Genomic DNA, 12,545 nt, shown 5'->3' with positions numbered 1-12,545 from the left:
CAAAGCAATAGCAATAAAAACAGCATACTGGCACAAAAACAGACATGAGGACCAGTGGAACAGAATAGAGGACCCAGATATGAAGCCAAACAACTATAACCAACTTGTCTGTGACAAAGGCGCTAAAAATATACGATGGATGGAGAAAAGATAGCCTCTTCAACAAAAACTGCTGAGAAAACTGGTTAGCAGTCTGAAAAAACTGAAACTAGATCCATGTATATCACCCTATACCAATATTAACTCAAAATGGATCAAGGATCTTCATATCAGACCCCAAACTCTAAAGTTGGTACAGGAAAGAGTAGGAAATACTCTGGAGTTAGTAGGTATAGGTAAGAACTTTCTCAATGGAACCCTAGCAGCACAACAACTAAGAGACAGCATAGATAAATGGGACTTCATCCAACTAAAAAGCTTCTGCTCAACAAAAGAAATGGTCTCTAAACTGAAGAGACCACACACAGAGTGGGAGAAAATATTTGTCAGTTACACATCACACAAAGGACTGATAGCCAGAATATATAGGGAACTTAAAAAACTAAATTCACCCAAAATTAATGAACCAATAAAGAAATGGGCAAGTGAACTAAACAGAACTTTCTCAAAAGAAGAAATTCAAATGGCCAAAAAACACATGAAAAAATGCTCACCATCTCTAGCAGTAAGGGAAATGCAAATTAAAACCACACTAAGATTCCACCTCACCCCTGTTAGAATAGCCATCATTAGCAATACCACTAACAACAGGTGTTGGTGAGGATGTGGGGAAAAAGGAGCCCTCCTACACTGCTGGTGGGAATATAAACTAGTACAACCACTCTGCAAAAAAATTTGGAGGCTACTTAAAAATTTAAACATTGATCTACCATATGATCCAGCAATACCACTCTTGGGGATATACCCAAAAGACTGTGACACAGGTTACTCCAGAGACACCTACACACCCATGTTTATTGCAGCACTATTCACAATAGCCAAGTTATGGAAACAGCCAAGAGGCCCCACTACTGACAAATGGATCAAGAAAATGTGGTATCTATACACAATGGAATTTTATGCAGCCATGAAGGAGAACGAAATGTTATCATTCGCTGGTAATTGAATGGAATTGGAGAACATCATTCTGAGTGAGGTTAGCCTGGCCCAAAAGACCAAAAATAGTATATTCTCCCTCATATGCAGACATTAGATCAAGGGCAAACACAACAAGGGACTTTGATCACATGATAAAGCGAGAGCACACAAGGGAGGTATGAGGATAGGTAAGACACCTAAAAAACCAGACAGTATTTGTTGCCCTCAACACAGAGAAACTAAAGCAGATACTTTAAAGCAACTGAGGCCAGTAGGAGAAGGGGACCAGGAACTAGAGAAAAGTTTAGTTCAAGAAGAATTAACTTAGAAGGTAACACACATGCACAGGAAATCAATGAGAGTCAACTTGTGTAGCTATCCTTATCTCAACTAGTAAAAACCCTTGTTCCTTCCTATTATTGCTTATATTCTCTCTTCAACAAAACTAGAGATAAGGGCAAAATAGTTTCTGCCAGGTAGCGAGGGGTAAGGGGGGGTAAGTGGGAGATAAGGGAGGGGGCTGGAGGAAGGGGGGAGAAATGACCCTAACATTGTATGCCCATATGAATAAAATAAAAATTAAAAAAAAGAAACAAAACCATTGGGAGAGTTTACTTTTTTGAGTTCCCTATATATTCTGGTTATCAGTCCTTTGTCTAATGTGTGGCTGGCAAATATTTTCTCCTACTCTGTGGATGTTCTCTTCAGTTTAGAGACCATTTCTTTTGTTGAGCAGGAGCTTTTTAGTTTTGTGAAGTTCCATTTATCTATGCTATCTCTTAGTTGCTGAGCTGCTGGGATTTCAATTTATATTCTTAATTTTCCTTCATTCCTCACTTTTAGACGCAACTTGAACAATGCTGCCTATACCTACATTAAAGTTATTAGTCTTGATAAATAGCTTTTTTTTTTTTTTGCAGTGCTGGGAATTGAACCCAGAGCCTTGCACAAGCAAGGTAAGCACCTTAGCACTGAGTTACTTCTCCAACATCTTCATTTTTTATCTTATTATTCTTTTCTTATTATTTAGACTAATTTAGAATCCACTAAACAATGTGTATTAGGCTCCTTATATGGACAAATCATGTTCATTGTTACTTTCACATCCTTTATTACAAAGAATTTTTCAAACTATTTTCCATAAAACATAATTATTCTCACTATGTAGAAAAACAACCCTGAAAAACAAAGAAGGAAACAGTTTCAGCATAACATGGAAAACAGAAACAGAAGAAGATTCAAACTTTCTAGATCTAACTATATTCCATTTGCACACAAGAGATCATGGAGCACTAATATTATTGCAGGTCACATAAATTAGATCCTTTTTACCTCAAGTTTCCCCAACATGGCTAGCTAATAAGCTGAACTCCATTCTAGCTTATAACCAGAACAATAGAGACTCACATTCTAAGTAAGAGAATAGCTCTTCACAACCTAAGAATTTTGTGATAGTGAGACCCTCAAAGGATCAAAGGTATTCACTTAACACTTCACTTCCCACAATGTTTTCAGATGCATGCACACATATCCTTTAAGAACAAGCCAATGTACAAAAGGCAAAAAGATATCTCTTATTTTCCCAGTACTTTGAATGAAAGAAATTCTACAACGAGTAAATTATATAAGATGAGGGTCTTAAAATGCTAATGTATAGGATATTTTGACCTAAGACTCTGGTAGCTATGTCTCCTAGTGGAATTAAGAAGTTACACACTACTAGGAGAGGGGCAATTATGTTGTGGAATTTACAAAATAAATACTACAATAAATAATACATAATAGAATAACTGCCTTCACAGATGTGTGAAATTCAAGCATGTGAATATGAGATGTCTGAATGTGCACTGTTTTTTGGCATGATACCATAATATTGATAAACATTGTCATAGTTTATTAACTGCCATACATTCAATTCTTTCACAACACTTGTTTAATTTTCTCCTTGGAGGAAGAGTATAGATGGGGAAAAGAACATACTGCATGAGAATTACTTAGATTGTCACAAATACAACTAGCAGATGCTCAGTGGGATATGAACATAGAGAGACATTGAGCAATTAGTTAAGTCAGAGACCAAAGGGAACTTTCAATGAATAATGTCTACCCTACCAAGAATACCCTTTCTTTTTTTGTTGGGTTGAAGATGGAGTGGGTTCCAGACAAACTGTGTTCTGTGTGGAATAAACTGAAGCAATGAATTTCAGGAAGGAAAAGAACACAATTATTTACACAAGTGAAAATGTCAGGGCATTAAAAGACATCTGCCATTTTGACCAGCCAATAGACCATTTTCCATATTGGGACAATTAAATGGGAAAATATATTCCACAGAAATCTGTCTGGCTACCTTTAACTTATAGTAATAATTATATTTGGATGCTAGTTGATGCTGCTCATAAAAATGTCCTTAATTTAGAAACAAAAAGAAACACAGAAAGAAAGAAAAAGAGAATCTATCTTGACTGTATTACTCAGTAATCTACCACTCCATGCAAATGTTTTTTTGTTTGCCTTGGTTATTTAAATAGGGAGAATTTAAATCTGAGTTTATCAGAGTCTGCAAGATGACCCATGCAGTATTACATTATACTTGTAAAATAAATATATTTGGAGATCAGTCTTCCTTGTTCCCACCCCTAATTATCCAATATAGTGTTGTGGAAAATAAATAAATGGATGGATGGAAGTGTTGGGTGATTGGGCACTGACTCATTCTTTTTTTTTTTTTCAGTCAGGTCTCACTTGCTATGAACCCCAGGTTGACCTTGATCTAACAATCCTCCTGTCTCAGTTCTCAAGTTCTGAGATAACAAGCATGAACTACCACGCCCTGCCCAGATGTATTGACTTCTTTATAATAAATTAGCAACAAAAGATGTGATGTCATTTTCAGCCTGAAGGTGTCTCACATAAGAATTTTTTCATGACAACTAATTCCAGAAATGTCTGAAGAATATTACATTTTACGTGGTATTTTACCATTCACTCTTTCACTTTTTAATTCATGCATTCAGTCAACCCACTTGTCTTAAGTGTTGGATTACTGCCCTCACAAAGCTCATATTTTGGTGGGAGATAAAAAACAAGAAAAGTAGAATACAGAATGATAAGTAAAACAATAGAGATTGGCATAGTGTGACTGAAATACAAAGGAGAAAGCATCCATCACAGACTAAAATGTCTGGCAAGGTTTTGCCTAACAGAAAACTTCATTTCAGATGAGACTTAAAAGAGGAGCAATAGGTATGGGAAGTACATTTCAGGCAGAGCAAATCATGGGCATGTGAGATTATGAACTACTTGGGAAACCAGACCTGGTTTGAAGTTTCAGCTATTTAAGTTTTAAGATCACAAGAGAAAGGGGCTGATTGCAGCAAAGTGCACAGGGGTTGTTGTGGAATTTCTTGTTCACTGAGCTAGGATGTTTCACTAAAGCTTATAGGAAAAGAAGATCCGAACAAGAATTTTAAAGAAGAGAGACATCATCAGGTATGTATAGCAGATAATGAGGGAAACGGTGGGAGTCAGACAAAACTATTTGGAGAACACCATGTACCCATCACTCTTCTAGAGGTAATTCATTAATAGCCACTTGCTACAGTTTGGATCCTGACTGTCCCCCAAAGGCCCATGTATTGAAGGCTTTGTCCTCAACATGGCACTATTGGAAGGTGTTAGAAACCTTTAAGAGGTGAGGCCCACTGGGCATTGGGGCCTTTACAGTGCATGGTGGGATGTCATTCTCTTCTCTCTCTTTTCACCACCTGGCTGCCATGAGGTAAGCAGTGTTGTTCTGCATGTATTCCCGCAATCGTGTGCTGCCTCAGCACAGGTCCAAAGCCAACAGGTCCACAGACCATGGACTGAAACCTACAAACCGTGAGCCAAAACTCACGGTTTTCTTTTATTATATTTGATTATCTCAAATATTTTGGGTTTTTTTCTTCTTTTTGAGAAAGGATCTCATTATGTTGTTCAGGTGGGATTAAAATGGTTGGGCTCAGCAACCCTCCTGCCTCCAAGAAGCTGTGATGACAGGTGTGCACCCCTGTGCTTGGCTCGAAACAATGTACTGATACCCACGTGTCACTATGATCTGATAAACTTCCAGTTTTAGTCGATTGGCCCATCATCAAGCATGCAGCTCTGCGGTTCTGTGACACTAAGGAATATTCCAATTATGCCTAAGCCATTGTCATTTCAGTGCCTTTATTTCTCAGAATAGCAGCTCAATTCATGAATTAGGATGGTTTAGCTATCAAGATTTTTAAATAAAGTAGTAATAAGACTAATTATGTGGAAAATATTCAGGTATTCCTATGAAAATTGTTCCTCTTTTAGAGATGAAGGACAAAACCAAAAACTTAATCTCTAAATCTAACTCTTCCCTTTACATTTATCAAGTGATTATTGCTTATAACAACAGGTGCAGAAATTAAAATTATAAGATTCAATATTAGGACACTTCAAGTTATTTACTTTATCCAATCATATATATTCTTATGTATGAGTGAAATCAGATACAGCAGCGATAGCAGGTGCAGGAGGAATGAACTAGGATTATTTTGTAGTTGACTTATGAAAACAGTACAGTGTTATTTTGTTATTTGACAGTAGACTTGGATTAACTGTAAGTGTATATTTTAAACTCAAAAGAAACATTTTAAAAAGAACAAAAAGAAGAAGCACAACTGATATAATAAGAAAGGAGAAAAATACAATCATATAAAATGCTCATTTGAAACCACAAAAACCAGAAAAATAATAGTGAATATAGCTAAAAAGCACACTTCACAACAGCATGCAAAATATAAGGTAGAAAGTCAAAAGTTAATAAGAAATGCATAGAACAAAATGAAGAAAACCACAAAGCATTCCTGATGGTAAGTAAAGAAGTGATTCAACAGGAAGTTAGACCAAGTTTCTGGATGGAAATATATTCTCAACATTTTATCCCCTTCTGAAATTAATCCATAAATTTAGGGTGAATACAACAAAATTCACAAACATATTCATCAGTTACCTAAAATTACCTTAAGTTATATCTGGAGGAATAGAGAAACCAAAATTTATAAAATAATACTAAAGATAATATAGTATGGAGAAGGCATTTGTTAGGTTTTAACCTATGTATATATATGCAACCATTAAAGAAAAATATGATACTACCTCAAGAATAAATAGAAAGCCCAGACAATATAATTATGCAAAATGTAGATGATAGTAAAGATGGTGTTATAAAGCACTTGGAAATGGATGACAAATTGGGAACTGTATAGTTTTCATGGGAAAATGGTTGGAATGTAAAAAAAGATACATAAAGAAGAAGAAAAGATAAGTGAATACTGGTATCAGTTTGGGTGAGGAAAGTCTGGCTAAGTGTAATATTATATGAGAGACAAACTGATATGGAAACAGGTAATATCTCTACTTAAGAGCCTAGCATAATCTGAATTGAAAGATGAGAAAATCCATACAATAGATGTGACATATCAAAGTTAAGATCATTAATAGGTGAGAAGATTTAAAAATCAATTATAAACTGATGAACATACAATTTAAGAAATAAAAAAGGAAAGCAAATAACCAATTTACAAAACAAAATAAGTGGTCAATACTTATTATAAACTAGCTTTTACTTCTGATATTTTGGAATTCTAAAATACTATTATATTTCACTTAACAATTTATCAGTTATTTTTTAAAAAGATGTCATATTAAAAAAAAAGATGCCATATGAAATTGGCTTGGATATGAGAAAATGGGACCTAACTGACTTTACCAATGGTCTTATAAATTGGTATTATATTTCCAGTAGAAAGTTTGTCCATTATGTGTCATAATTGTTTGGTCTAGTGGTTCCATTCTAGGACTTTGTCCTAAAAAGAATAATTAGATATCTGGCAAAGGTGTGTAAAAGCAATGCACTTACAAATAATAGTCAACTGTTCTCATATAGAAGAAGTTAGAAAGACAATTAGCATTCACATCAACATATTGATGTAGAAAATGTATATTATAGACTAAGTGGAAAAACAGCATGTATTTTACAATTTCATTTCTTTAAAGATAGAAATACACATGAAACAAAAGTCTTAGAGGATATACAAATAGCAGTGATTATTTCTGGGTAATATATTATCAAGTTATTTTAATCATTTTTAATATTATTTCTGCTTATTTGTGCTTTCTAATTTTCCTACCAGGAATATGTATTAATTATGCAATAGAAGGAAATTACAAAATTATTTCCAAATATATTTTGTTACAATTATTATGGCACTGATTAAAATGGAAATTGAAGTAGTTTGTCCTTTCTTGTTCACACTTTTCTGAAATGCTAGATTGATGAGTTAAATTTTTCTCTCCACAAAGACTGTTTGAAAAGAATTAAGTAGAAAAGTCGTGTGTTTTATGTTCAGCTTATAATGTGTTATACGTACCAAACAGGACCTTCTAAACACTCAAACTTAGTTTTTTCACTTATTGGCAGTGTAACCTTGGTAAGGTCAGTCACTGACACGTTGGTTGTCTCACATTCTTGCCTTCTTTGAAATTGGGATAAAAATAATACAACATGCCTGCCTTAAGTGCTGTTTGAAGAACCAGGGGAAAAAATAGTTCTGAAAAGATTTTATAAACCAGTGAAGAGCTGGCTACATAAGAAGGATTACTCTTAGTCTTTATCTCCTTTTGTACTTTTCTTATCCATTACATATTTCTTGTGTTTTCAGAGATGTCCCATTCTGATATTTTCAAAGGAAATGCATCTCAAAACCTGGACAGACCCACTGTTCATCTGCCAAACAGCACCATTCCTGGTATTAATAGCCCAAGATAGAATTAAATGTTGAAGAGCCCTCCAGTGTTCTACTTTCTTGCACATGCTGAGTAGGCTTTGAAGATCCAGCTGTAGAATGGAGTAAGGTAAAATGAAATAAAAGGCTAATGTGTATTAATATAGCTCTCTCTCTTATATTTCTAAAGATGCTGAATGCTTATGCCGAGTTTAGGCAAACGCAACAGTGATTATTTACATGGCATAATGGAAGTAAACACTCAAGGAGAAAGTCACTTGATGCTTTTACTCAGCATGATATAAACCATTATCTCATGTTTTCTATGGAAAACAGTCTCAGCCGAGAAATTTGGTAACTCAGTAGGCTATTAATAGGATGCAGAATGTGATTGCTCCTTTTGGATTACTTCAATATGTAATTACTTTTAGGAGCTAGTAGAAAGAAACTCTATTAAATGATAATTATAGGACTGTATTTGCTTTACGGTTCTATAATAGTTCTAAACATGGGAGTTTTCATTAACTGTTCGCCATAGTTAATAAACTAATTTTTCTTAAAAAGTAGCAATTCTCTGTAAAAGTGTAGCTCAACAGTAAGATTAGGCTCATAAACAACAGGGTAGAAGAGATGGATTGTGTGGTCTGTTAGCTTATCTGTGATAATATAATCTCCTTGAAAATACAGATGGTATCCTCAAAATTTTGTGATGAAATAAAGTACATATAATTCTGTAGAGAACAGTGTGCTCAGAATAATGTGTACAGAGGTTAATGGTGACTAAAGATGATGGGACACATATAAAGAAAGAGTAAGTGATGGAGGTGAAGTAGGTACAGTGAGTAAAGCCAGAAAGCTGACTGTTTGCAGGAGGTGTTCTAAGATAATCAACGATCTTGCTGGGAATAGAGCCAGGAATTAGACCTCAAATGTAATTTGGGGATTGTACCACGACACAGATAAAAGTGTGAGCACAGATATTTGAGGAAACAGATGATAAAAGAGGTGGTGGCATAACAAGCATTTATGATCCCTGGAGTTTTCTGGACAACTGAGAAAGTCCCCTTGATATTGGTAAAGGTGAATACATTGTGTAACAGATAGTTACAAGCACTTCTTCATTAGAAATTTGACACTGCCTAGGTTGAAGGCAGTTTTGTCAACCCAGTGTAAAACTGGAAACTAATTTGAAAAGACAGAAAATTCTGAGAATGCAGTCAGGGATCCTCAGGAACTCAAACACAGATGTACACGTATCTTAGAAAGCCCTATGAAAACTCTACGTTATCTTGTTCAACTAAGCTCAGTACACATTCACTAAATGCTCACCTACATGCCAGAGTGTTGGCGAAGTTTTATCATTCCAAAAGGAAATTCCTATGTTACATACGTAATATAAATACACAAAGTGTGTGCATTTTGCAGAATTATCTCTTGAAGTGGATTACTTGTACACATAAATCAAAGCCAAGAGATAAAAGAAAAATCCTAACTTAAAGACAAAACTAAAGAACACTAAATAACATTTCTATTTTAAAATCTGTAAATTTAATATCATCTACAAAGTGAAACCTGGGTTGTTTTATAAAGTTCCTTTAAAATGTGTGTGTCTATAGGCAACTTCCCTCACACCTTGGCTCTTAAGAGCAAGTGTATTACAGAAAGAAAGGCATTGAGAGACAAAAGTCTCTGTCATGCAGTCTAGGCATTTTACCTCACAGTCTTATATTTGATGTATGCTTAATTTATGGGGCTTGTAATTCAATGCTTGAATCAGTTCACGTATGTGAGATAGGGAATGCTTTCTGCTTTCATCATTAGCACAGTAAAGTTAAGACTGTAACATTGAGGCTCTGAGTGCCTAGGTTTAATACTCAGCTCTGACTTCTATTTGGCTGATTGATTTGGGGCAGATTAGTTAATGGTTCTGGCCTTATTTTCCTCATATGTTAAATGGGAATGATAATAATAATGATAAGAAAATTACATGAACAGGATAGGGGATGCATCTTGACCTGGTTCTTTCAACATAGTACTGATTATAGTATTGATAGGCCTCATAACAGTTTAACATCCTATAAGCCTGTTTTCAGTCACCCAGAAATCCATCAACCTGTAACTTTGGACATAGCTAGCATGGAACTAATAAAAACCTCTATATCAGGACCACCTTTTGTTCCCACGTTAAATGATAGCATAAGTCTCTCAGTTTTCACAGACCTTCATTGTCATGGGTTTGTTTGGACAATTTTCACTAATAAAAAATGCTCAGCACCAAACACTGTATCTGAGAGTCAAAAGGCTTATATAGGTTGTCCCTCGCTATGCCACCAACATTGCACAGGGCCTGAATCACTCTAGGCGTATACTGCAAAAACATCTAATAATCTGCAAGTCTAGAACCTCCTTCACTGACAAGATGAGAAGAAAAATGCTCAGCACCAAACACTGTATCTGAGAGTCAAAAGGCTTATATAGGTTGTCCCTCGCTATGCCACCAACATTGCACAGGGCCTGAATCACTCTAGGCGTATACTGCAAAAACATCTAATAATCTGCAAGTCTAGAACCTCCTTCACTGACAAGATGAGAAGAAAAAATCACATTAAATTTTGCCATTTTTTTAATAATAGACAGGTCTTCATTTCATGTCCTTCAGGCAAAAATTCTGTAATGACCTTTAAATCTGAAGCTCTGCATCATCCAACCACATATACTATAACCATACTTGGAAAGAAAGGTCTGTGCTTGAAACACTATATTGCCTTACAAAGTTGAACTAATCTCTTCTAATGCTTTACTGATATCAATATTCATAAAGCCATGCTTTCCCCCAAGGGTTTACCAACCTCTCAAAAAAAAAAAAAACTAAATGGAGCTGTTTACATATTGGCCGTGTAAGCCTCCCCACTTGGTTTTCCCACTACTTCATAAATATCAAAGCCCATACAAAAAAGGAAAATAAAATGAGACTCACTATTCATATGTATCAAAAGAGCCCATGTGTCAAAAATAGAGGTGGCATTATTTCTTGTTTGTTCTTCAACAGAAAGGCATTATTAAGATTAGTGAAAATGTTTGTGCTATGCAATATAAGTCATCTGTTTTCCATTTCTACTTCTCTGAATGCATAGGAACCTTAGTACGAACCTCTGTTGTCTCTGACTGTGAAATTTGGATTGTGAATGATTTCAGGGGGTAGGCTGAAGATAAATCTTGGTCCATTGGCTGTGTCATCCTTGTCATCTGCACTAATTGTAACAATTGGCTGAAAGAGAAAGGTGACCCATAAATAAATCATGATGACATTGGCACATCATTTATTCAAAAATTCCTGGCTGGCTAAAATGCCTGGTTTTAATTAGAGAACATAGCTTCAGAGCAAAACTAGGGCAGAAAACCTCCGTGAGCAGTAGGAGTTATCTCCAGGTGATGCTTTCAAAAACAAATTCTATTTCTAAATGCACTGCTCATAGCCAAGGAAAGGGAAAGATGCATTACCTGATTAGACAGTGGCTTGGTCTGATCACTCTCACAGATGAAGCCTTCATAAGGGGCAGCAAACTTGGGAGCATTATCATTGATATCAAGAACCCTAATGGCCACTGGGACTTTGGCTTCCTGATGTCGGTTGTCTGGGAGGAGAGAATGCGGACAATAAACAAAATATCAGTAGAACCACATATTGGCTCACGTTTATTCTGAGAAAAGAATAAGCTTCCACCACCAAATTGGGCAGCTCAGGGAAAGGCATTGTTATCATTTGAATATGGAATGTCCCTTATCGGCTCATATATGAGGTGCTTGGTTGCCAGCTGATGGGCTCTGGGAAACAATTGAATCCTGAGGGCCCAGTCCTAATCAATGGATGACATTATTAGGAGGTGTGAAAAGTAAGAGGTAGGGCCTAGTTGGAGGAAGTAGGTCACTGGTAGCATGCCCTGAGAAGATACATCTTGTCACCTGCCCCTTCCTCACTCTTTGCCTCTTGTTTACCAGGAGGTATGCTGCTTTGCTCCACCATACACTGTCACTGCCATGATATTCTGCCTCACTGCAGGTCCACAACAATGGACGAACCCAACCATAGACAGAAAGCTCTGAAACCATGAGCCCAAAATCAATCTTCCTCCTCACATTGAGTTGTTCTCTCAGGTACTTGTCACAGAGATGAAAAAACTGACTAACACAGACATTGTTGGCCTAAAATACACATAGGATCTGAAGTGTGCTAAATTCAGAAGGATTCTTGAAATAAATGTCAGTATTATTACCAGAAAGAACTATACCACTTTCCTCTTTCTACTGACTGTGATACTGAGCTTTAATCCTAAAGGCTTATAATGGAGCTTGGTCTTCCCAGAGAGTAGTCTATCACAGTGAATCTTAAAGTGGGGTCCCCAGAGCATTACCAAAACTATCTGGGAATTTGTTGGAAACACACATTCTTAGGTCCCATTCCAGATCTACTTAATCAGAGGGTCTGTGGGTAGGATCCAGAAATCTTTGTTATAATAAGCTATCCATGAGTTGCTTGGAGTGCTTAACTCATGATCAAGTTCAGAAACTACTGATCTGTAGATGAACAAGAACCCACAAGTCTTGGCTCTTAGGATGCTGTTTTGAGTTTAGCCTGGTGAGCAGAAGTTTTAAACAGCTGAAGACTAT

At 36.0% G+C, this 12,545-nt stretch overlaps 1 protein-coding gene across 5 annotated transcripts in view; it reads right to left on the bottom strand.

The window, feature by feature from the left end:
- Cdh11 (cadherin 11) overlaps positions 1-12,545 on the bottom strand; it is a 151,000-nt gene that overhangs the window by 11,709 nt on the left and 126,746 nt on the right. For all 5 annotated transcript variants that reach the window (XM_074055909.1, XM_074055908.1, XM_074055907.1 and 2 more), the window contains 2 exons: positions 11,379-11,512; positions 11,028-11,145 (listed from right to left, as the gene is read on the bottom strand). In XM_074055909.1, coding sequence (XP_073912010.1) covers positions 11,028-11,145; positions 11,379-11,512 — 252 coding nt within the window. The remainder of the gene's footprint in view (positions 1-11,027; positions 11,146-11,378; positions 11,513-12,545) is intronic.

The sequence above is a fragment of the Castor canadensis genome, chromosome 15 (genome assembly GCF_047511655.1).
Source record: "Castor canadensis chromosome 15, mCasCan1.hap1v2, whole genome shotgun sequence".
Lineage (NCBI taxonomy): Eukaryota > Metazoa > Chordata > Mammalia > Rodentia > Castoridae > Castor > Castor canadensis.
The sequence above is the reverse complement of the archived record's forward strand: the minus strand, read 5'-3'. Positions and strand labels throughout refer to the sequence as shown.